The 21,506-nt window shown below is 36.5% G+C and overlaps 2 protein-coding genes and 1 long non-coding RNA gene across 6 annotated transcripts in view; 1 reads left to right on the plus strand and 2 right to left on the minus strand.

Moving 5' to 3' along the window:
* The first annotated feature begins 3,178 nt into the window (after window positions 1-3,178).
* Window positions 3,179-10,798, plus strand: taf9 (TAF9 RNA polymerase II, TATA box binding protein (TBP)-associated factor). Its single transcript, XM_085796994.1, has 7 exons — window positions 3,179-3,219; window positions 5,041-5,122; window positions 6,568-6,704; window positions 6,789-6,923; window positions 8,003-8,084; window positions 8,390-8,503; window positions 10,528-10,798. Exons 1-7 carry the CDS (start codon window positions 3,184-3,186, stop codon window positions 10,686-10,688), a joined length of 747 nt encoding a protein of 248 aa, XP_085653120.1. The 5' UTR covers window positions 3,179-3,183; the 3' UTR covers window positions 10,689-10,798.
* Window positions 10,799-13,434: 2,636 nt separating this feature from the next.
* Window positions 13,435-21,506, minus strand: part of LOC146974014 (uncharacterized) — a 189,253-nt gene continuing 181,181 nt past the window's right edge. Inside the window, exon 2 of the long non-coding RNA XR_015037584.1 lies at window positions 13,435-14,888. This is a non-coding gene — a long non-coding RNA (uncharacterized LOC146974014). The remainder of the gene's footprint in view (window positions 14,889-21,506) is intronic.
* LOC146974015 (arrestin red cell) overlaps window positions 19,690-21,506 on the minus strand; it is a 36,832-nt gene continuing 35,015 nt past the window's right edge. For 2 of the 4 annotated variants that reach the window (XM_085797055.1, XM_085797053.1), the window contains 2 exons: window positions 20,968-21,022; window positions 19,858-20,086 (listed from right to left, as the gene is read on the minus strand). In XM_085797055.1, the coding sequence (XP_085653181.1) occupies window positions 19,999-20,086; window positions 20,968-21,022 (143 nt within the window). In that variant the 3' untranslated portion in view covers window positions 19,858-19,998. Of the gene's footprint in view, window positions 20,090-20,967; window positions 21,023-21,506 lie in introns of all 4 variants that reach the window. The other 2 variants (XM_085797054.1, XM_085797052.1) reach the window with 2 other exon arrangements.

A 21,506-nucleotide genomic window follows, 5' to 3' on the forward strand; every position in this document is an offset into this window, starting at 1 on the left:
CAACATCTTTTATCATCGTGCTCTAACCTCGGCTCTTCTGACTGGAGGAACAGTCATCTGAGAGAGAGCCGCGGCGCTTTGTCCTCTGTTTGCCGAGGAGCCGATAAGACTTCACTCATCGTTTATGACTTCTGAGAAGATCTCTTATCGATGTGTCACACTGATCATCACGGCTTCATCTGCATCATTCACTGTAACTCTCCTTGATACACGTCCATGAGAAAGATATGGCTTATATCATAGCCTGTATACATGAACAGGGCCGTTGCTAGGAATTCTGGGCCCCCTTAAAGAATACTAAAGTGGGCCCCTCCCCCTAACTTTTCCTTTTTTTTTTTCTTAGACTACGTATGTATTATCGTTTTTTATTTAGCCTTCTTTGTTTTGATGCTAATGCAGCATTACACTGCAAAAACTCAAGTATCTTAGCAAGAATATTTGTCTTATTTCTAGTCAAAACAAATCTCATTATACTTAAAATAAGACACATCATATTAAAAGTAGCTTGTTTTTAGACACTTTTTACTTCTTTCAAGCAGATTTTCACATGGAATAAGTAGAAAAAATCTGATGGTGGAGCAAGTTTTTCTTCCTTATTACAAGCACAAAAAACTTACTTTCACTGGCAGATTTTTCTATTTATTGTGAATTTAAGTGAAAATGATCTAAAAACAAGTACATTTTTAGGTAATGAGTCTTATTTTAAGTGGAAAGAGATTAGTTTTGACTAGAAATGAGACATTTCGACAAGAAATAAGACAAATATTCTTGGAAAGATGTTGAGTTTTTACAGTGCACTATGAGTATTAGTCAGGGTCTTACGCAGAATAAATCAGTCATACAAAGATTAGACTACTGGGGTTTTTTATGGGCCCCACTGGGCGCTGGGCCCCTAGAGTTATCATCACCTTTCTCCCCTATACAACGGCCCTGTACATGAATCTACTGAATCCGTTTTGCTCAATTAGCCTTATACAAGTGTTTTTTGTGCATATTTGTAGGGAATTGTTCTTTACTCCCAATGCAAGTTGCTTAAATTAATGAGAAATTTTAATCAGTTGTGAAGGCATGGTAAGGCAAGTTTATTTTTTATTTATTTTATAGCACATTTTCGCAACAAGACAACTCAAGGTGCTTTACATATTAGCAAAATAAGAACATAAAAAACAAACATTATTTGAAAACAGACAAGAGAAAGAGAATTAAAACAGATATAAAAAGAAGTAAAACAGAAAGGGAGACAGAACAACTAAAACATAGTAAAAAATATATAAAATAACAGAATAAAGTTACACTGCAGTTAATGAAAGGCATCAGCAAACATGAAAGTCTTCAATGTTGATTTAAAGGCACTGAGGAACTAAATGCTGCCTCACCTTGTTTACCTCTGACTCTATAGATAGAAGACCAGATGATCTGAATTACAAATTAATTCTTCAGAGGTTTGAGCTTCATGTTTTGAAAATTGCTTTTCTCATTTGAGAATTGAGCCAAAGTCAATGAGAAAATCGCAACAGTTCAGACTGAAAGCAGGAAGAGTCTGCTCAGTCTCATTGAAGCCCCCTAATGGTATTAATATACCTGCCACACAATTATAGGCTATATAATATAATCATATTGGCTAATAAAACACTTTGTTTGAAGTTGATCGAGTTTACTTCTCTGCTTTCTCCTGAGACTTTGTGGTTTTGTTATTGTAATGTTTCAGCAAAACACTGGAAAGAAAGAAAGAAAGAAAGAAAGTAAAAGACTCTCATGGAGTTCAATGTGTTTTATTGTAGCGCCACCTGCAGGTTTTCTGTTGTTAAAGCTGTTCCAGTGCCACTGGAAACACTCAATACTTTATCAAAAGATTCCAGATGTAATTCAGATGCCATTCATGACTTTTTTTTCTCACTTTACTCACTTCATTTCATAGATATATTTATCCAGTATTTATTATCTCATTGCACTCATTGTTTATTGCACTACCAACTGGACACCTTTATTCCGCCAGCCACTTAACGTAATTATAGGTCTCTATTCCTACTTGTATGTGTTCTCTGTTGTATTATTCCTCATTCTGTACGTCTTTATATAGTGTGTGTGTGTAGCTTACAAGCGGGTGGATAATCCGGAGTCACAATCCTTGTATGTCTGCAGATACTTGGCAAATAAATGTAATTCTGATTTAATTTTTACATCGCGCTCTAAGGCTCATACATGTATTAGGCCTATGTATAATTTCATCCACTTCAAGTTTTATCAATGTTATATCAGTCACCGTTTTAATGTTGCCCTTATCATAAATGTAAATTATTCTGAAAAGAAGCCAGTAGCATCAACAAAATAAAAAGTTTAGTAATGAGAGTAAAAACTACATTAAAACGTATGCATCTGCACATGCACACAGAGCATGACCTGCTTGGGTTGATATTGCTTTTACTGTATATTGTTTCCTTGCACTTATATATGAAGAGTTCGTTTGCAAAAGCAGATAACTCTGTTTTAAAAAAAAAAACATATTTGCACATTTTTAATTATTATTTACACCAGGTGATATCAGTCAAACCAAAGATGAGTGGCTTTGACCAAGCAGATGAGATGTACAAAAACAGATGTAACTCAAAAAAATAAAGCTTTATTGAAAACAACACTATGTAAAGAATAATTCAAAAGCATCAGCTCATTTTTTTCAAAATGGCATTTATCTGCTTTTGCAAATGAACTCTTCATATGTTTTTTTGTATTTTTTATTTATTTATTTATTTTAATGTTCTTTGCTACTACCTGAGACAGACTGTCAAAATAAAATTTCGTTGTAAATGCAATGAATGACAGTCTATGGTTTAAATGTATGTTTATTGTCATTCATTGCATTTACGACGAAATGTATTTTGACAGTCTGTCTCAGGTAGTAGCAAAGAACATAAAAAAAAAATTAAATACAAAAAAATACAAAAAAACATATGAAAAGTTCATTTGCAAAAGCAGATAAATGCCTTTTTTTGTTGCTATCAGCTGTATGGGCATGTATGGTATGTATTGTATGTGGTAAATCTCGCGAGAGTTGGACCATACTCTCCCTGACCAGCGGGCGTCGCTAACGGTTTGCGCGGGAGTTGCTGCAGCAGAAGCAGAAGAAGCAGAAGCCGAGAGGCGGCGGCGGCGGCGGCGCTGTGGGAACTGGAGATCAGTGTTAAGATGTCTGCTCCCAAAACCATCCCGAAAGACGCTCAGGTAAACGCCGTTACCGCGGTCAGGTGGGCGGCTGTGTGTCGTTAAAAACTAAAACTAAAATTACACCTGGTCGCGATTTGTCTAAAAACCCCACAGTTTATCGCCAGAAACGGAGGAAGCTGCAGGTTTATCTCGTAGCCGCCAACGGCTGTTAGCCTAGCTGCTAACGTTAGCATCGAAGCGCCGTTCACTACAGTAGGAAACCGGCTAGCGCGTTAGCATGTCAGGCTGCTGCTGCTGCTGTTGTTGTTATTGCTGATTGATTGGTTGATTATGGAGGATTAGAGGTCGGTTTTGAAGTCGTTATATAAAACACAGCTGGACACTGAACGAGTTGTTTATAAGGAACAACTCTCTGACATCGGCTCGGTCTCTATTAGCTCCAGTTTAGCTCCGTGTTGACATGACAGCGGCGCATCGTTCACGCTGCCTGACTGTCCGCCAGCTGCTGCAGAGATGGATGCAACCACCGCTCCACATCTGGACACCAGAGGGTGGAGGGTTTCTGAAAATAGAGCCACAACACATTAATTAACTATAGATTAAGTTAAGATTAAGTGTTTTAGTCAAGACCAGCTAACCCGACCAAGACCAGAGCAATACCAGACCGTTTACCAGACCATTACTGTAACTTAGCGTATTCAGTACCAGTACTCATAATAATCATATGGATTGATATTTACATTATTCCCCAGATGAAAAGAATATTATAGAATTTTACATGAAATCTAAACCATATTTAATTGAAACAAAGTTTAGATCACGACAGAGACCAGAGCAAACCAAGACCAAACCAATACGAGACCATTTTCAAGACCATTAAGTTACTGTATTCACTAGCCTACCAGTACGCATAATAATCATGTGGCTTGATATTTACATTATTCCCCAGATGAAAATAATGTTATAGAATTTTATATAAAATCTGAACCATATGTAATTGAAACAAAGTTTAGATAAAGACTAAGACCAGAGCAAACCGAGACCATGACCATCACTGTATTGAGTACTTACCAGTAGGCATAATAATCATGTGGATTGATACTTACATTATTCCTCAGCTAAAATTGAGTTTTGTGTACCATTTTATATCAAATCTAAACCATATTTAATTGAAACAAAGTTTAGATCAAGACCAAGACCAGAGCAAACCAAGACCAAACCAATACGAGACCATTTTCAAGACCATAAAGTTACTGTATTCACTACCAGTGCATATAATAATCATGTGGATTGATATTTACATTATTCCTCAGCCAAAATTGAGTTTTGTATTATACATTTTACATAAAATCGTATACAGTATAACATTTTATGTAAAATGTAAACCATATTTAATGTAAACAAAGTTTAGATTGAACAGAGTAAGTTTCCTCTAGCTGTCGACACTGGTGCTACCAAGGTTTTCAGATGGTTACTTACACACATGCAGATACTTTTGTAGGACATTTTTATTTATCCCAAAGTTATTGAATTATATTACATAAACCAAAGTGAATGAGTGACAGAGAGACATTTGTGGTCTTGAGAAGAAATCCAGAGTCCAGCTCGACCGAGACAAGACCAAGACTTTGAAAACATGTAGTCGACATATAGTTAGCTCATTGGTTGTAAACAGTCTGAGGTGGTTTCAGGCGGTTATGTGATCTAGAGTCGGCATTTCTGTATTGTGTGTTAGCTAATTGGCCAAATGTATTTTATTATTTTTGCACAATTGCCCCGTGGCCAGCTCCTCATTGCTCTAATAATAACTAACTAACTAGCTAACATCTCATCTGTGTTTGTCATGTTGATTCTTCATCCTGTGACTGTGGTTTGCAGGTGATGATCCAGATCCTGAAGGACATGGGGATCACAGAGTACGAACCCAGAGTCATCAACCAGATGCTGGAGTTCACCTACAGTAAGTCAGCAACAACCCTGCTGGAAGTACGGTGGCCCCGAGGGTTCAGCTCACCACAACTTCAGAAAACACGTCGTGCAAAGACACGAAGATGTTACAATTTATGCTCTGCAAAAACTCACAGCACAACAGAAGTGTTTCTAGAGACACAAAAGAAGCGACAGACCCGTCGATGCTTCTTGACTTTAGAAGTTGAGAAGGTCACAATGACTGAAAGCTTGCAATAAATTGATATAATATGTGTTTTGCACAGTGTTTTGAATGTGCATTTGCTATTTTGTTGTTTTAGAAGTTAAGAAGTTAAAATGGATTAGATTAGATTGTGTTTAATTCATCATGTTGATTCAAAAGGGTTGTAATGTTTCAAAAATGAACAGTAGATGTTTAAAACTCACATTGAAGTCTCTTATTACAAGAAGCCGTAATTTTAGGAAAAAAGAAATAGTGTAACTTTACCAGGTAGGAAGTCACAGTCTTACACAAATATCGTTATTTCGTTATTTTACTCGCATACAGGTGCATCTCAATCATGGAAAAGTTTATTAATGTCAGTAATTCACTTCAAAATATGAAACTAATACATTATATAGCTCCATTACACCCAGAATGAAACATTTCATGTCTTTTTTTTTAATTGAATTTGTTTTATTTCTAATGATTATGGTTAATGAAGACCTAAAATTCAGTATCTCAAAAAATGTGTAGCCTATATTACAAAAAAGCATTTTTAATATGGAAAACTATCTCCATCTGTATGAACCCAATGCTTAGGGCTTTTAGACATAATATACTTTTCCATGATATTCTAATTTATTTTAGTCACATTTTAGTTAAAGTTAATTATAGTGTATATATATATATATATATACTGTATATATATGGGTATGTGACATAAAAGCCAGAAAAAAAGTTTTTTTAAAAACTTCAAATATTATCCCTGAAAATTACTTTTTTGTGTTGTTATGACTCTTAACTTTACACATATCTATGTGTTCTTGAAGATTTTGCATCATAATAACCATTTTTTCATCAATTTGCTGTATCACTGCCTAAAATTGTCATACGGTGTGACATGAAATCTATGTTATATAAAATGAAAATGGGGTACTTTTTTCTTTTCTAACTGACTTCATCATACATTTTAATCATGACTGATTTGATATTTAACATTTCCTCGTGAAAATTCACTATATTTTGGATTATTTTTCAAAATCATCATGCAAAGGAGGACATCACTCCTCAATCTTTCAAGATATTTTAGAATAATTCTGTTAAACCTTGTAATAACTCTAACACAATTATTGAGACTCTTGCTAGTTCTATTTTCCTTGTGTTCTATGGATATTTTCACAATTTATCACTAACAAAGCTGTTTTCTTGTCACAATTGTCAACGTCACACCACATGACATTGTTGCTCAGCTGTTGTGTGTCTCTTCTGTGCAGGATACGTCACAACTATAATCGAAGACGCTAAGATTTACGCCACGCACGCCAAGAAGTCCAACGTGGACGCAGACGACATCAAACTGGCGATCCAGTGTCGCATGGACCAGTCGTTCACCTCGCCGCCACCGCGAGACGTGAGTTCCCTCCCACATTGTGTTGTTCTTGTTCTTGTTGTTGTTGTCGTCGTCTGTGCTGATTGGTCGGTGCTGTGGTTCCAGTTCCTGCTGGAGGTGGCGAGGCAGAAGAACCAGACTCCTCTTCCTCTGATCAAACCGTACACCGGACCTCGACTGCCCCCGGACCGCTACTGCCTCACGGCGCCCAACTACAGACTCAAGTCCATACAGAAGAAGGTACTCGCCGACCAATCACACGTGTAGAGGCGTATTCTAGGGCTGCACAATGAATCGAACTTTAATCGCGATCACGATTTTGGCTGCCACGATTAAATTAAGATGATCGTTGCGATATTAACACATTAAAAAACGGGCTGTGCTGCATATCAACACTATAGTCTGTTAATTAAATGTTTTTAATTCGTTCCAAATTGCTGCTGAACCGTCCGTGCTGTGCTTTGGGCCATGCTGGACAGACTCTTTTATTTGAGTAAAGAATCGAGTTGAATCAGCAGCTACTTCTACCAGATTTATTTTTTATTTTTTTGTTTTTTACACAAGTATCTGTAGGCTACTGTACAGAATGACACCTCTGCACTCTGCAATGGCATTTATTTTTCGCTATAGCCCTTTGTCTTGGGTAAATGTTATTTTATTAGGCTATTTATTTTTATTTTACGTTTCATTTTGAACTGAAAGCCTTGTTCACATAGGCTGTTGTTTGTTTCAAATAGAAAGTGCGATAAAAACATGTTTTATCTAACATAATGTATAATCGTGATTTCAATATTGATAAAAATAATCGTGATTATCATTTTGGCCATAATCGTGCAGCCCTAGCATATTCTCTTCAATCTGGTAGAACTTGATATTGGTACTGCTAAAATTTCCAGAGTTATTGGGCTTTTTATTTTGCTGTCTGTCCATCCAAAAAAACACTTTGAAACCAAGGCAACGTGCAGCATCTGCAAAGAGTAACTGTACTCCCTACATCCTATAATTTACTCTCTATTTCCATTGGAGTAAAACCAAGGCAAAGTGCCGTATCTGCCATAAAAACGGTCAAAATTGGTCAGAAAAAGAAACTACAGAATACATTTAATTCAGTCCACCTTTATATAATCAATTATAGACTTGGTAGTTATTCATAATTTGATGCTTAAACCTGACAATGAAAAACACAAAAAGCTGTTTTTCTCAGTTAGTTATCAGGGGATAAATAAAGTTTTATTGAATTGAATTAGAAAAACAAGAAACAAATACCTGTTCCCCTCGTTTAATTCTCACACCTGTTCTTTTATTGTTATTTTTTCCAGGTGTCTTCGTCCGCTGGCAGGATTTCAGTGCCGCGTCTCAGTGTCGGCGCCGTGTCCAGTCGACCGTCCACGCCGACACTCGGTCAGTGTTTCTTTCTTTCCCACCAACTGGTTTCTTTCTCTGCCTTTCCTCCCTCTCCCTTTATTTTTTCATTTTCTTCATCACTGCTTTTCTTCTTGTACGTTTTGATTCTATTTTTTTAATACAGTTATTTATTATATTTTATCTGGCTGCTGCTATGAGAGATTGCTGCTAAACAAAATTTTAGTTGTATCTCGTACAATTATAATCAAGATTCTTGTTCTTTTCTTGTTTTCTCACAGTTTTGTTGAGAATAATTCGACCCGTGTGACCGTGTGTGTGTGTGTGTGTTTCCTCCTCTGCAGGAACTCCTTCTGTCCAGTCCGTCTCGTCTAAAGTCGGAGCCCCGGTGTCTCTGACGGGTCAGAGGTTCACGGTGCAGATCCCCCCTCCCTCTCAGACCACCACCACCAAGACCAGTAAGACTCTCAACTGATGGTTTATCAGAATCAGAAACACCTTGTCAGTTGTTAAAGGGAAACTTCGTTTTTTTCCAACCTGGGCCGGGCCCTGTTTTCATTGTCTCAAATAGTTACAATGAGTGTCTGACAACAAACTAGAAAGGAGAAATGAACGTAATAGTCTCTACCTTTAGCTGGAGGTCGCTGTTTGCTGTGATCTGTGTCCAAATCTCACCACGCTAGAAAAAAAAACAAAGTTTCCCTTTAAGTTTACGTTTATATAAAACAGGGTTCCTAGGCAAGTATGGGAAAGGAAATGGAAAATGGAAACTATCATATGGAAATCTACTTATCTATATATCTGGGTTTGGTCTGATCTGAAGTTATTTGGGTTAATTATTTTGCGCTATTATACCGAGCTACAATCTCCTGGAAATTGTTAGTTGACATAGTGGCGCACAAATTCAGAATAAGGAAAACAAAAGATTTATTGCATAATTTATTTTCATGATGCACATCTAAAAACTCAAATGTCACAAATTATTAGATTTTTTTTAATTTTTTTTTTACAGAGTAGTTTGGTAATTAGGGTCTGGAAAAAGTATGGGAGTTTTGTAATGTCAGATGTGTAAGAACCCTGATAAAAAAAAGAAAAAAAAAAGTAAAATCAATGATAGGAAAAATGTATTTAATGAAAATAGACAAATAAGGTTGAAGCATCTGCAGAGACACACTGATCAACATCAACTCGTTTAATTTACACTGGATTCATCCAGGAAAACTAAGACTTCTGTTTAATTTAACATAAATAAATACACTTTCTTTATAAAATATACTTTTTCAGTGACACATTGATTGGATTTGATCTTTAATTACTGTAAATGGCTAAAAGTTGTAGCTGTAGTTTCCTTCACATTGATTTAAATGTTCATGTTGCCTAGTGACCAGCAGGTGTCACCGAGAGAAAAGGTTCATTTCAGTCTGCTTCAGTTCAGTCTCTTTCTCACAGACAGGACCTCTGATCAGTTATAAACCTGTTAAAGGGATAGTTCAACATTTTGGCAAATTGGCCCATTATTGGTAAAAGCTACTTTTAGAACGGCAGAGCAGAGCCGTGAGCTGTTCAGAGCTACGCTACGGAGGCTCATTATGGGATTTCTTGGTTTTTTCCTCATCAAACTCATCAAATACACAATCCAACAACTCCACAACGCTCTGGTGGACAAGTTGTGAGCTGCACATTCACCACGCTATGAGATAATAACACAACGTTACCACACAGAGTTGTTTTAGAGGGAAATTCATGCAAAACCGCTGATGCACGTTGCCTTCAGGGACAGTTTTTCATCATCAGTCTCTGTATTTCCCTCTAAAACAACTCTGTGTGGTAACGTTGTGTTATTATCTCATAGCGTGGTGAATGTGCAGCTCACAACTTGTCCACCAGAGCGTTGTGGAGTTGTTGGATTATGTATCCTCACCTCTTTTTGTTTATTTACTTAGTGCTGTTATCGTTATTACTACTTGTATTTTTACTACCAACATCTTCCCTGTTTTTTTCATCTTTTTTAAATTTTATTATTTCTATACCTTGCACAAGGTATGTGATTATTATTTCTTTACTGTGCTTCAATTATTAAGATGTTAGATCAAGGTGAGGTCATGTTATAGGCTAAGCCTTTCGGGTTTCAGACCTCACCTTGTTTTATTTTTTATGTGCAAATAAATAAAAGTCTAAAAAAAAAAAGTCTAAGAAACCAAGAAATCCCATAATGAGTCTCCGTAGCGTAGCTCTGAGCAGCTTGCACCGACAATTAAAGGTAACAAACCTACTGCTATGACTATAGGGATTATAGCAATGGGCCAATTTGCCAAAAATATTGAACTATCCCTCTAAGTTTTAGTTAATTTAAATCTTCTTTTCATTCTTCTGCAGCAGCTTTGACAAGAAAACTAAACTAAAAACAAAAAAAAATCAACGTAAAAGTTCGAATCGAGTCCCAAACCTTCTCTGTTTTTTGTTTTTTTTCTCGTCCCGACAGCGACGCCGTCCACGCCGGCCAACGTGTCCAACGTCCTCATCAACCCGTCGCTGATCGGCTCCAAGAACATCCTCATCACCACCAACATGGTGTCGCAGAGCACGGGCAGCGAGTCGCTGAAGAGGAAGCACGAGGACGAGGACGACTACGACGCTCTATGACGGCGCCGGTGAAGACGAAGAGGAAGACGACTGTTTTTAGAATAACCTTTTTCAACATCCTGAAAAAAACAAAAAAAACTAAACAAACCCCCACACAGTTTAAAGGGATAGTAGCATTTTTTTTTTTAAAGTGGGGTTGTATGATCTCCAAATAGCCCCTAAGTACTTTAATTGCAGTAGAAGACTCTCTGCACTCCTCCCGTTAGCAACGCCAGCCCATAATAGCCCTGCCCAGAGATTTACAACATACAGTGTTGTGAACAGACCCAAAGAAACGGCCTATTTTCACAGCCTAAAAGAGGTTTTACGTGAAAAAGTTCCATTGTTGGCTATAATATAATTTTTTCCAGCCCCTCAAAGTGCAGGAAAAACACAGTTTTTATTTGGACCTAACCAACTGCTGATCGGCGGGCGCTAACCCTGGGCGGAGGGATACGTGAGTTGGTTCGGTCCAAATAAAAACTGTGTTAAAAAAGACAAAAAGTAAAATCAACAAGGAGAAATGTATTTAATGAAAATAGACAAAAAGGCTGAAGCATCTACAGAGACACAATGATCAACATTAACTTGTTTAATTTACACTTTTATTCATCCAGGAAAACTAAGACTTCTGTTTAATTTAACATAAATAAAGACACTTTCTTTATTAAATGTACTTTTTCAGTGACACATATTGATTGGATTTCATTTTAATAATGAGTATAAATGACGAAAAGTTGTAGCTGTAGTTTCCTTCACATTGATTTAAATGTTCATGTTGCCTAGTGACCAGCAGGTGTCACCGAGAGAAAAGGTTCATTTCATTTCTGGAAAAAATTATATTATAGCGAACAATGGAACTGTGTATTTTTTTTCAGGTAAAACCTCTTTTAGGCCGTGAAAATAGGCCGTTTCTTTGGGTCTGTTCACAACAATGTATGTTGTAAATCTCTGGGCAGGGCTATTATGGGCTGGCGTTGCTAACGGGAGGAGTGCAGAGAGTCTTCTACTGCAATTAAAGTACTTAGGGGCTATTTGTAGATCATACAACCCCACTTTTAAAAAAAAATGCTACTATCCCTTTAACAGTAAAAGACTGACTGACTCCTCCCACTTGTCGCTAGAAATGGTTAAATCAGTTTTTAGTTTTCACGTTCTAGTCAGAGGAAAAACCTGCTGCGTGTGATTTACATTAAACTGCATTAAAATAAAATAAAAACCAGCCGTGTGTGTGTCTGTATATGTGTGTGTGTCTGTATATGTGTGTGTGTGTGTGTGTGTGTGTGTGTAAAAGTGTCGCCATGGTTGTTTTGTCTATTAGTTTTTTGTGTCTTTGATGGTCACAGCACAATACTGACAAATCCTTCAAAATAAAGGTTTGGGTCCATTTTTCGAACACTTTGTCCGTTATTTTGATGATTCTTTGATATTTGAAGCAAAAAATGTCTAATATCTTATTAATCTATTTATATAATTAATCAGCTTCTTTAATGTGACTGAATTGAAACTTAAGTTCTCAAATTGTTTAAAAACATAATGACCTAATTAATCGGTCATCTATGATCTATCGTTTTATTCAACAAGCCGGGGAAACATTTGGCATTTAGAATAAAATAATATTTAAAGAAAACCATTGAGAGGAATCAGCTGGTTTACAAGATTATCTATCATTAAGTTGTAATTTTAGGACAAAATAAAATTCTATGTAAATTACATAGCTACATATTTCTGATTTTGTGACAAAATGTGAGAAGTTAATATAATATATAATATTGGTGAACCTTCCCTGCAATGAACACACACTATGCTCTTGGTAATTTTCATAACAAATGTAATTAAGTGAGCTGATAAAAAAGCTCTTCTTCAAAATAAGAGTCCTTCACAGGAACCTGTAGGGAAGGCAAAACTAAAATATATTTGTATAAGTGTTGTGAAGTAAAAGTCACACGTTTCTAAAAATTCAATTAACATGTAAAAATAAAGTAAAAATACTTTTTATTAAAAACATCATGACCTAATTAATCGGTCATCTATGATCTATCATTTTATTCAACAAGTCGATCCATGTGCCGAGGAAACATTTGGCATTTTCCCATTTAAATTCTCTTTAATGATTTTCCCAATAACTTATGTCCATAATATGACAGAAGAAGAATAAAATAACATTTAAAGAAAACCATTGAGAGGAATCAGCTGGTTTACAAGATTATCTGTCATTAAGTTGTAATTTTTAGGACAAAATAAAATTCTATGTAAATTACATGCTTATTTCTGATTTTGTGACAAAACGTGAGAAGTTCATATTTTAAAAAATTGTGGGATTGGTGAACCTAACCCTGCAATGAACACACACTATGCTCTTCTTGGTCATTTTCAAAACAAATTTAATAACTGAGCTGATAAAAAAGCTCTTTTTCAAAATAAGAGTCCTTCTTCTTCAAAATAAGAGCCCTTCACAGGAACCTGTAGGGAAGGCAAAACTAAAATATTTGTATAAGTGTTGTTTAGTAAAAGTCACACGTTTCTAAAAATTCAATTAACATGTAAGTATTGGAAAAATATTTTTTATTAAAATTTGTGTGATGTGTAGATAGAAACATTTTTTTCCTGTTGTAATATGTATGTATATTGTCATTTAAAGGCTCAAAATGATTAAAAAATAATAATAATTTTTAAAAAACTACTGAAAAATCTACATTCATTCAACCTGAGTGAAGAATTAAATTAAAATGTAATAGTTGTAGACAGTGATCAGACAGCAGTCGGGTCTGTTAGTTCATTTTACCTTTAATAATAAAAAGAAAACTAAAATAGAAATCTCAAAATAAAAAATACATGGCAAAACAATAGACTCTTAAATGATTATGAGAATAATCATGGTCGCAAATGATGATACAGTATAAGTAATAATAATAATAATAATAATTATAGTCACCATAATAATAATAATAATAATAATAATAATCAGAAGCATTATAGTTGTAATTCTATCTTTTGTGGTGTTCGTCCCACCAGCAGAATTCACCTCCTGTTTTATAGACATTATGGTAAAAGCATCGCACAGGCCGGGGCGTGGCACTTGTCAAAAATATTTTCACACTTATAGCAAAGTTACCCCACATATGCACGACAAAATAAGGACAGAATCACAGCTCGTACGATTCACAGCACTGCTTGGAGAAAAAAAATTAATAAAATAAATCTAAATTAAAAAAAAAAAAAAATCAAAAACATGCTCCATGTTGGTTTTTCTTCTTATTCTTCGTCGTTTCTTCATCCCTTCAATAAACTGACTGAGTGAAGGAGGCAGGAATTTGGCAGTTTCAAATAAAAACTAAAATAAAATCATCAACATGGGTTTTTTTTTTGCTTGAAGCAAGTCGACATTAATGAACTTCGAAAACAACAAGAAGCTAGTTTTCAAATTGGCCAAGCATCGATAAGAAAACAAACAAACAAATAAAATAAAATAAAATAAAATAAAATAAAACAAAAACAGATCAACATTCTTTGTTTCCTGAAATAAACTTAAAAAACAAAATAACGTCGTCTGCAGTTCTGTGGGTTTGTTTGTCCAATGAAAAGTGCAGTGCTCCTGTGTTGTCTGAAATGTCATCTGTGCAGTTTGTTTTATTATATATCTTATTGAGAGAGAGAGAGGGGGGGAAAAAACAAAACAAATAAAACAAAAAAATGTTAAAGGGATACGCCAACTTTTTTTTTTCGTGTCTTGCCTCACTCCCGAGTCCATGACCAGCAGATGGACACCATCCTTTCGACTGTGCGTGAAGTAACAAGGGAGATAGAGCCACATCGCCCGTAATTAGCTTAGCTCAAACACTGGAAGTGTATGGGTAGTGTTAGCCTGCCTCCACCTAAAGTCGCTAATTAGCTTAGCTCAAACACTGGAAGTGTATGGGTAGTGTTAGCCTGCCTCCTACCCATGCTGAAATCAGCAGTCAGAAGCTGATTTCATTTTAGCTCTAAACTCTGTAAATATATCACTTTATCCACATTTCAAACATGTTTAGGTGAGAAAGTAGCCGTTTAGATCAGCAGTGTGTCGTTAATTTGTCTAAATACCAGCTGTTTACAATTTTGTTTGGACGAATTCGGCGCTACTCAAGCTAGCCGTTGTGACCAACGCACTTCCGGTTACTTTCACAAAATAAAACACCCGTTGCCCTTTACATACAGAAAACCATGACGATAGAATTTGTGCTTTTACTCTGAAATAGGAAGCTAACCTACCCTCGATGTAGCTAGCTTGAACCAAAATAAAGCGTCTTTGCTTGAACCCTCCGTTTTGACCGATCTCGTCCCGTTAGCGGCATTTGACTGCTCAAGATGCCTTACCGGAGAGTTTTGTCAGCTCTGAGACGAAGATCGGCCCGCCGGTTTCCGTTTAGAGTTGCTGAAGAGTTTCTCTGATGACTTTAGGTGGAGGCAGGCTAACACTACCCATACACTTCCAGTGTTTGAGCTAAGCTAATTAGCGACTTTAGGTGGAGGCAGGCTAACACTACCCATACACTTCCAGTGTTTGAGCTAAGCTAATTAGCGACTTTAGGTGGAGGCAGGCTAACATTACCCATACACTTCCAGCATTTGAGCTAAGCTAATTAGCGACTTTAGGTGGAGGCAGGCTAACATTACCCATACACTTCCAGCGTTTGAGCTAAGCTAATTACGGGCGATACGGCTCTATCTCCCTTGTTACTGCACGCACAGTGGAAAGGATGGTGTCTATCTGCTGGTCATGGACTCGGGAGTGAGGCAAGACACGGGGGAAAAACAAGTTGGAGTATCCCTTTAAAGAGTTTGACGATGATGACGTAGAAACGTTGTAAAGAAAGTGAACGTAGAGAGGAGACGGAGGAAACCCGAGCTGCTTTAAGTCCTTCACATCCGGTCCGAGTTTGACCAAGACAATTATAATGAAATGAAACAGGGATGGCGGTTGGAGGAGGGGGCGGGGCCAGAGGGCGAAGGGGGCGTGGCCATGTGGATCTGGAGGGAAACACTGGAGCTGATTGGTTTATTTCAGTCACATCTCGTTTTGGTTTTTCTTTTTTTTCTTTTTTGGCGGAGGAGTTTTATCATGGCACAAATAATTTCTTTTTAAAAATTTGGTCATTTTCTTGTTTCTACAGTGACTTTGTGCATCAAATATTAATATAATAACATGACAAAAATATTTACCAAGAATACATTTATCAGTCAAATCATGAGACAAAATAATTATTTGAAAAAATAATACATTTAATGAGCAAAATAGCAGATGATATAGCTTAATAAGGCAAAACAGTACTTTAACTTCAATTTACACATTGTAGCTGGATTAAACGGTTTTAATGTTTCAATAATAAACAACGGTGAATGTTAACAAAAAGTGTTTTTTTCTTTTTTTTAAGAATAAAATCATCACATTATTCAAAGAAACTGTAATTTTAGGAATGAAGAAATAGTTTTTTCCCAAAATTTACCAGACAGGAAGTTACAGATTTACAAGAATAAAGTTCATTTATTCATTTAAAATCAGGTAATCTGTGTTTTTTTTCTTTTTCCTTCTAACACATTTTGAAAAGTCATTTTGACACAAGTCACTGAGTCATTACTCGTCTTTTAGTTTGTTTCCTGTGATTTAGTGCCGAGCAACGAACAAAAAACAAAAAACAATGAAAAAAATAAAAATAAAAATCACAAATTCTGGCAATTGTCATGGCAACAGTGAGCTGGAGAAGGCACAGAGCAGGTTACCGTGTGAACGCGACGACGACGTGATGGAAACGATAATAAACCAAACACAACCTCAGTATTTCCCCTCGAACGAGGACGAGGAGGAGGAGGAGGAGGAGGAAGAGAAGAGGAGGAGGAAGAGGAGGAGGAAGACGAGGAGGACGAGGAAGAGGAAGAGGAAGAGGAGGAAGAGGAAGAGGAAGAGGAGGAGCTGCTGAGTCGACAGGTCGTCGTCGTCTGGTGTCGCCATGTTTTTCTTTCCATCAACAGAAACCTTTAAACCCAAAGTGAAGTGATGCAGGAATTAACGACTGTGCCACCTGCTCCACTAATAATAATAATAATAATAATAATAATAATAATAATATTATTATTATTAATGATGAATTTTAAGAAATCCACTTTGATTTCATCTTTTATCAAGAGACGAAGCTCAAGTCAAAACATCATGGAGATATTTTTTTTTGGTGAAACTGAGAAAATGGAATAAAAAAACTCCTGAAAACAAGAAGCTCCTTTATCCATAACCTCAAAACATGAGCCAAATTCAAATTTCTCAAAATATAAATGATAATTATTCCATCATCTTTAGAAAAAGAAGCTTCGTTATAACGAGTAATTGTGGAACGAGTGTCTCAAACGTGACATTTTTTCTCTATTTGAGGAACATTAGAGACAAGATTATTTTTGTGAAACTGAGAAAACATACTCAAAACTGTTCTCTGAAAAAAAAAGAAGCTCCATTATCCATAACCTTTAAACATGAGCCTTAAAATTAGGTAATTATCCAAATTCCATTATTCCATTATCTTTAGAAAAAGAAGCTTCGTTATAACGAGTAAATGTGGAACGAGTTTCTCTCAAACGTGACATTTTTTCTCTATTTGAGGAACATTTGTTTAAACCGAAAGTGAAGTTATCCAGGAATTAGTCGACATTACGACTGTGTCACCTGCTCCACTAATAATGATAATAATAATAATATTAATGATGATTTAATCTTTTATCAAGACACGAAGTTCAAGTCAGAACATTAGAGACAAGATTATTTTTGTGAAACTGAGAGAAAACGTACTCAAAACTTGTGTCATCCTGTTCTCTGAAAAAAGAAGCGCTATTATCCATAACCTTTGAACATGAGCCTTAAAATTAGGTAATTATCCAAAATTATCAAAATATAATCATCATTATTCCATTATCTTTAGAAAAAGAAGCTTTGTTATAATGAGTAGGCTAACTGTGGAACGAGTTTCTCTCAAACGTGACGTTTCTTCTCTATTCGAGGAACATTTGTTTAAACAAAAACGTCTCCGATTGGATTGTATATTTGATGAGTTTGATGAGTTTGAAACCAAGAAATCCCATAATGAGCCTCTGTAGCGTAGCTCTGAGCAGCTCACGGCTCTGCTCCGCTGTTCTAAAAACAGCTTGCACCGACAATTAAAGGTAACGAACCCACTGCTATAATGACTATAGGGATTATATAGGCAATGGGAACAATTTGCCAAAATGTTGAACTACTATCCCTTAAAGTTTTAGTTAATTTAAATCTTCTTTTCATTCTTCTGCAGCAGCTTTGACCAGAAAACTAAACTAAAACAAAAAAAAATCAACGTAAAAGTTCGAATCGAGTCCCAAACCTTCTTTTGCCAAAATGTTGAACTACTATCCCTTAAAGTTTTAGTTCATTTAAATCTTCTTTTCATTCTTCTACAGCAGCTTGGACCAGAAAACTAAACTAAAACAAAAAAAAAATCAACGTAAAAGTTCGAATCGAGTCCCAAGAGTCTTTTGCCAAAATGTTGAACTATCCCTTTAATATTAAATCATCTGTGTTTGTGCCGTGTGCCTTTAAAATAAAAACCCTAAATGAAGAACTCTGCTGCAGGTGCAAGTTTACATATGAACATGTGCATAAATATTTCAGTTTCTAAGTTGATTGATGGTTTTGGTGACGACAGAAAGAAAAAACACTGACGACCAAACCAGACTCGACCAAACTCGCTGGAATGACTCGGAGGGGAAAAAAGGAGGAGGAGGAGGAGGAGGAGGAGACGAATCATTTCTTTTCTTTTCTCTTTTTGAATTTTCTTTTTTTTACAAAAATGGACCAAGGGGGGCGGGGCTTAATAAGATCTGGGTGTGACGAGACGAGACGAGACGAGAGCGGGAGAGAGATGGATGCTGGTGAAATCAAACTTCAGTCGCTTATGTAAGACTGCTGTGTATGTATATATGTCTGTGTGTGTGTGTATCAGGGTTCCTACACATTTTAAATTTCCAAATTCCATACTTTTACTTTTACTTTATATCTTTACTTTTCCAGACCCTAATTTCCGGACTTCCACTGCAAAAAACTCAAAATCTTACCAAGAATATTTGTCTTATTTCTAGTCAAAATGTCATTTCTAGTCAAAACAAATCTCATTATACTTCAAATAAGACTCATCACATAAAAAGTAGCTTGTTTTACTTCTTTCAAGCAGATTTTAACTTGAAATAAGTAGAAAAATCTGATAGTGGAGCAAGTTTTTTCTTTCTTATTACAAGCACAACAATCTTGCTTTCACTGCTTTCATTTTTCTACTTATTTCAAGTGAAAATTAGTTTGAAACAAGTGCAAATTATCTAAAAACAAGATAATTTTTAGGTGATGAGTCTTATTTTAAGTGGAAAGAGATTAGTTTTGACTAGAAATTAGACATTTTGACAAGAAATAAGACAACTATTCTTGGAAAGATTTTGAGTTTTTGCAGTGTCTCAGTAAAAAAATTCAAATAATTTGTGACATTTGAGCCAATAGATGTGTTTCATGCTAATAAATTATGCAATTAATTTGTTTTCATTATTCTGAATTTGTATGCCACTATGTAACCAAATAATTTCCAGGAGATTGTAGCTAGGTAGCCTACAATAGCGCATACAAAATGTGAATAAGACTGAATAAGTATTAAGATAAGTATATTTCCATACAATAGTTTCCATTTTCCATACTTTTCAAGACCTGGAAATGTATAAAATCAAATTCCATATTATTCCATACTTTCCATACTTGCGTAGGAACCCTGGTGTATGTATATGTGTGTGTATGTGTGTGTGTGTGTGTGTGTGTGTGTGTGTGTGTCCTCCCTTTGCGGCCATGATGTAAAAAGCATCTACAGTATTTTACTTGAAGAAAAAACGAACAAAAAAAACGAACAAAACAAAACAAAAAAAAACCGGCGCTCACCACTGAACACAGACCTCAACTCGTAGAAGAATTATTTTTTTCTATGTTTCAAATATATATCCTGTTTGTACAAGACCGTGTTTGATCGAAAAATGGCGGCGACGGGCGGCGGCGACGACAACGGGCTGCTGCGGTGGCGGCGACGATGTGACGAGACGAATGGCTGAAGAAGCAAGAAGAGAGGAGGGAAAACACCGACCTCTAACACTCATCCATCCATCCATCCATCCATCCATCCATCCATCCCCTCCACCGGGGAATGTAACGTGAAGTGTGTGTGTGTCTGTGTGTGTCTCTGTGTGTGTGTGTGTGTGTGTGTGTGGTGGGTTTCTGAAGCGAGCGTTATGATGGGATGGCGAGCTCCTAGCAGTCCTCGTCCTTGTCGTCCACGACGCCTTTGAGCCGCAGGCGGGCGAAGTCCTCGAAGACGAAGTCGTCGTCCTGGGAGATGCTGCTGAGAGAGACGGACGGAAGAAAAAAAAACCTTCGTTAGTATCAATAAAGATTTTATAGTTTTTAGATGTTAAAGGGATAGTTCGACATTTTGGCAGATTAATCCCTATAGTCATTATAGCAGTATAGGTTCGTTACCTTTAATTGTCGGTGCAAGCTGTTTTTAGAACGGCGGAGCAGAGCCGTGAGCTGCTCAGAGCTACGCTACGGAGGCTCATTATGGGATTTCTTGGTTTCAAACTCATCAAATACACAATCCAACAACTCCACAACGCTCTGGTGGACAAGTTGTGAGCTGCACATTCACCACGCTATGAGATAATAACACAACGTTACCACACAGAGTTGTTTTAGAGGGAAATTCACAGTTTTTCATCAACAGTCTCTGTATTTCCCTCTAAAACAACTCTGTGTGGTAACGTTGTGTTATTATCTCATAGCGTGGTGAATGTGCAGCTCACAACTTGTCCACCAGAGCGTTGTGGAGTTGTTGGATTGTGTATTTGATGAGTTTGATGAGGGAAACCAAGAAATCCCATTATTAGCCTCTGTAGCGTAGCTCTGAGCAGCTCACGGCTCTGCTCCACCGTTCTAAAAACAGCTTGCACCAACAATTAAAGGTAATGAACCTACTGCTATGACTATAGGGATTATGGCAATGGGCCAATTTGCCAAAATGTTGAACTATCCCTTAAAGTTTTAGTTCATTTAAATCTTCTTTTCATTCTTCTGCAGCAGCTTTGACAAGAAAACTAAACTAAAACAAAAAAAAATCAATGTAAAAGTTTGAATCGAGTCCAAACTTAATTTATTATAAACTTTTGTTGTTTTTTTCTTCATTTTGTTGTTTTTGAAAGTCGTCTGAGATCTGAAACTCACTTTGTGTCGAACTCTATCAAGTTGGTGTCGATGGGCGGGTCCATCTCTGGAACGGCTGGAAAACACACACACACAAAACACACATTAGCGTGTCTCATAGTTGTTTCCATGGAAACTGCCTCTTCAGCCTGTAAACCTAAAGAATATCAAGAAGGATCAACGTGGACTGGGATGGTGTCTGTTTCCATAGTACCCAATGATGAAAGGTGTCAGGGTTATTATAGTTAAAGGGATAGTTCACCCTAGAATGATATTTCGCTCATTATCTACTCACCCTCATGTTGACTAAGGGCTGGAAGAAGTTTCAGAGTCCACCGTCCCTTCTCTGAGTTACAGGGGGTCTCGGCGTAGCAGTGCATGTCCATATAACGGTTGCAAAGGGACACCGGAGCTCTTCGTAAAAAAACACACACAAAAAAACATCCAAATACCTCCATGCTGCTCGTATGTAATGTCCGTCTTGTGCTGAAGCCCCAAATTGCGTAATTGTCCCGAAAAAAATTAAATAAGTCTATATTTTAAGCTTGTTTGTAGCGGAA

This window comes from Trachurus japonicus, chromosome 14, assembly GCF_045865225.1.
Source record: "Trachurus japonicus isolate A0001 chromosome 14, Traja_1.0".
NCBI classification, from domain to species: domain Eukaryota; kingdom Metazoa; phylum Chordata; class Actinopteri; order Carangiformes; family Carangidae; genus Trachurus; species Trachurus japonicus.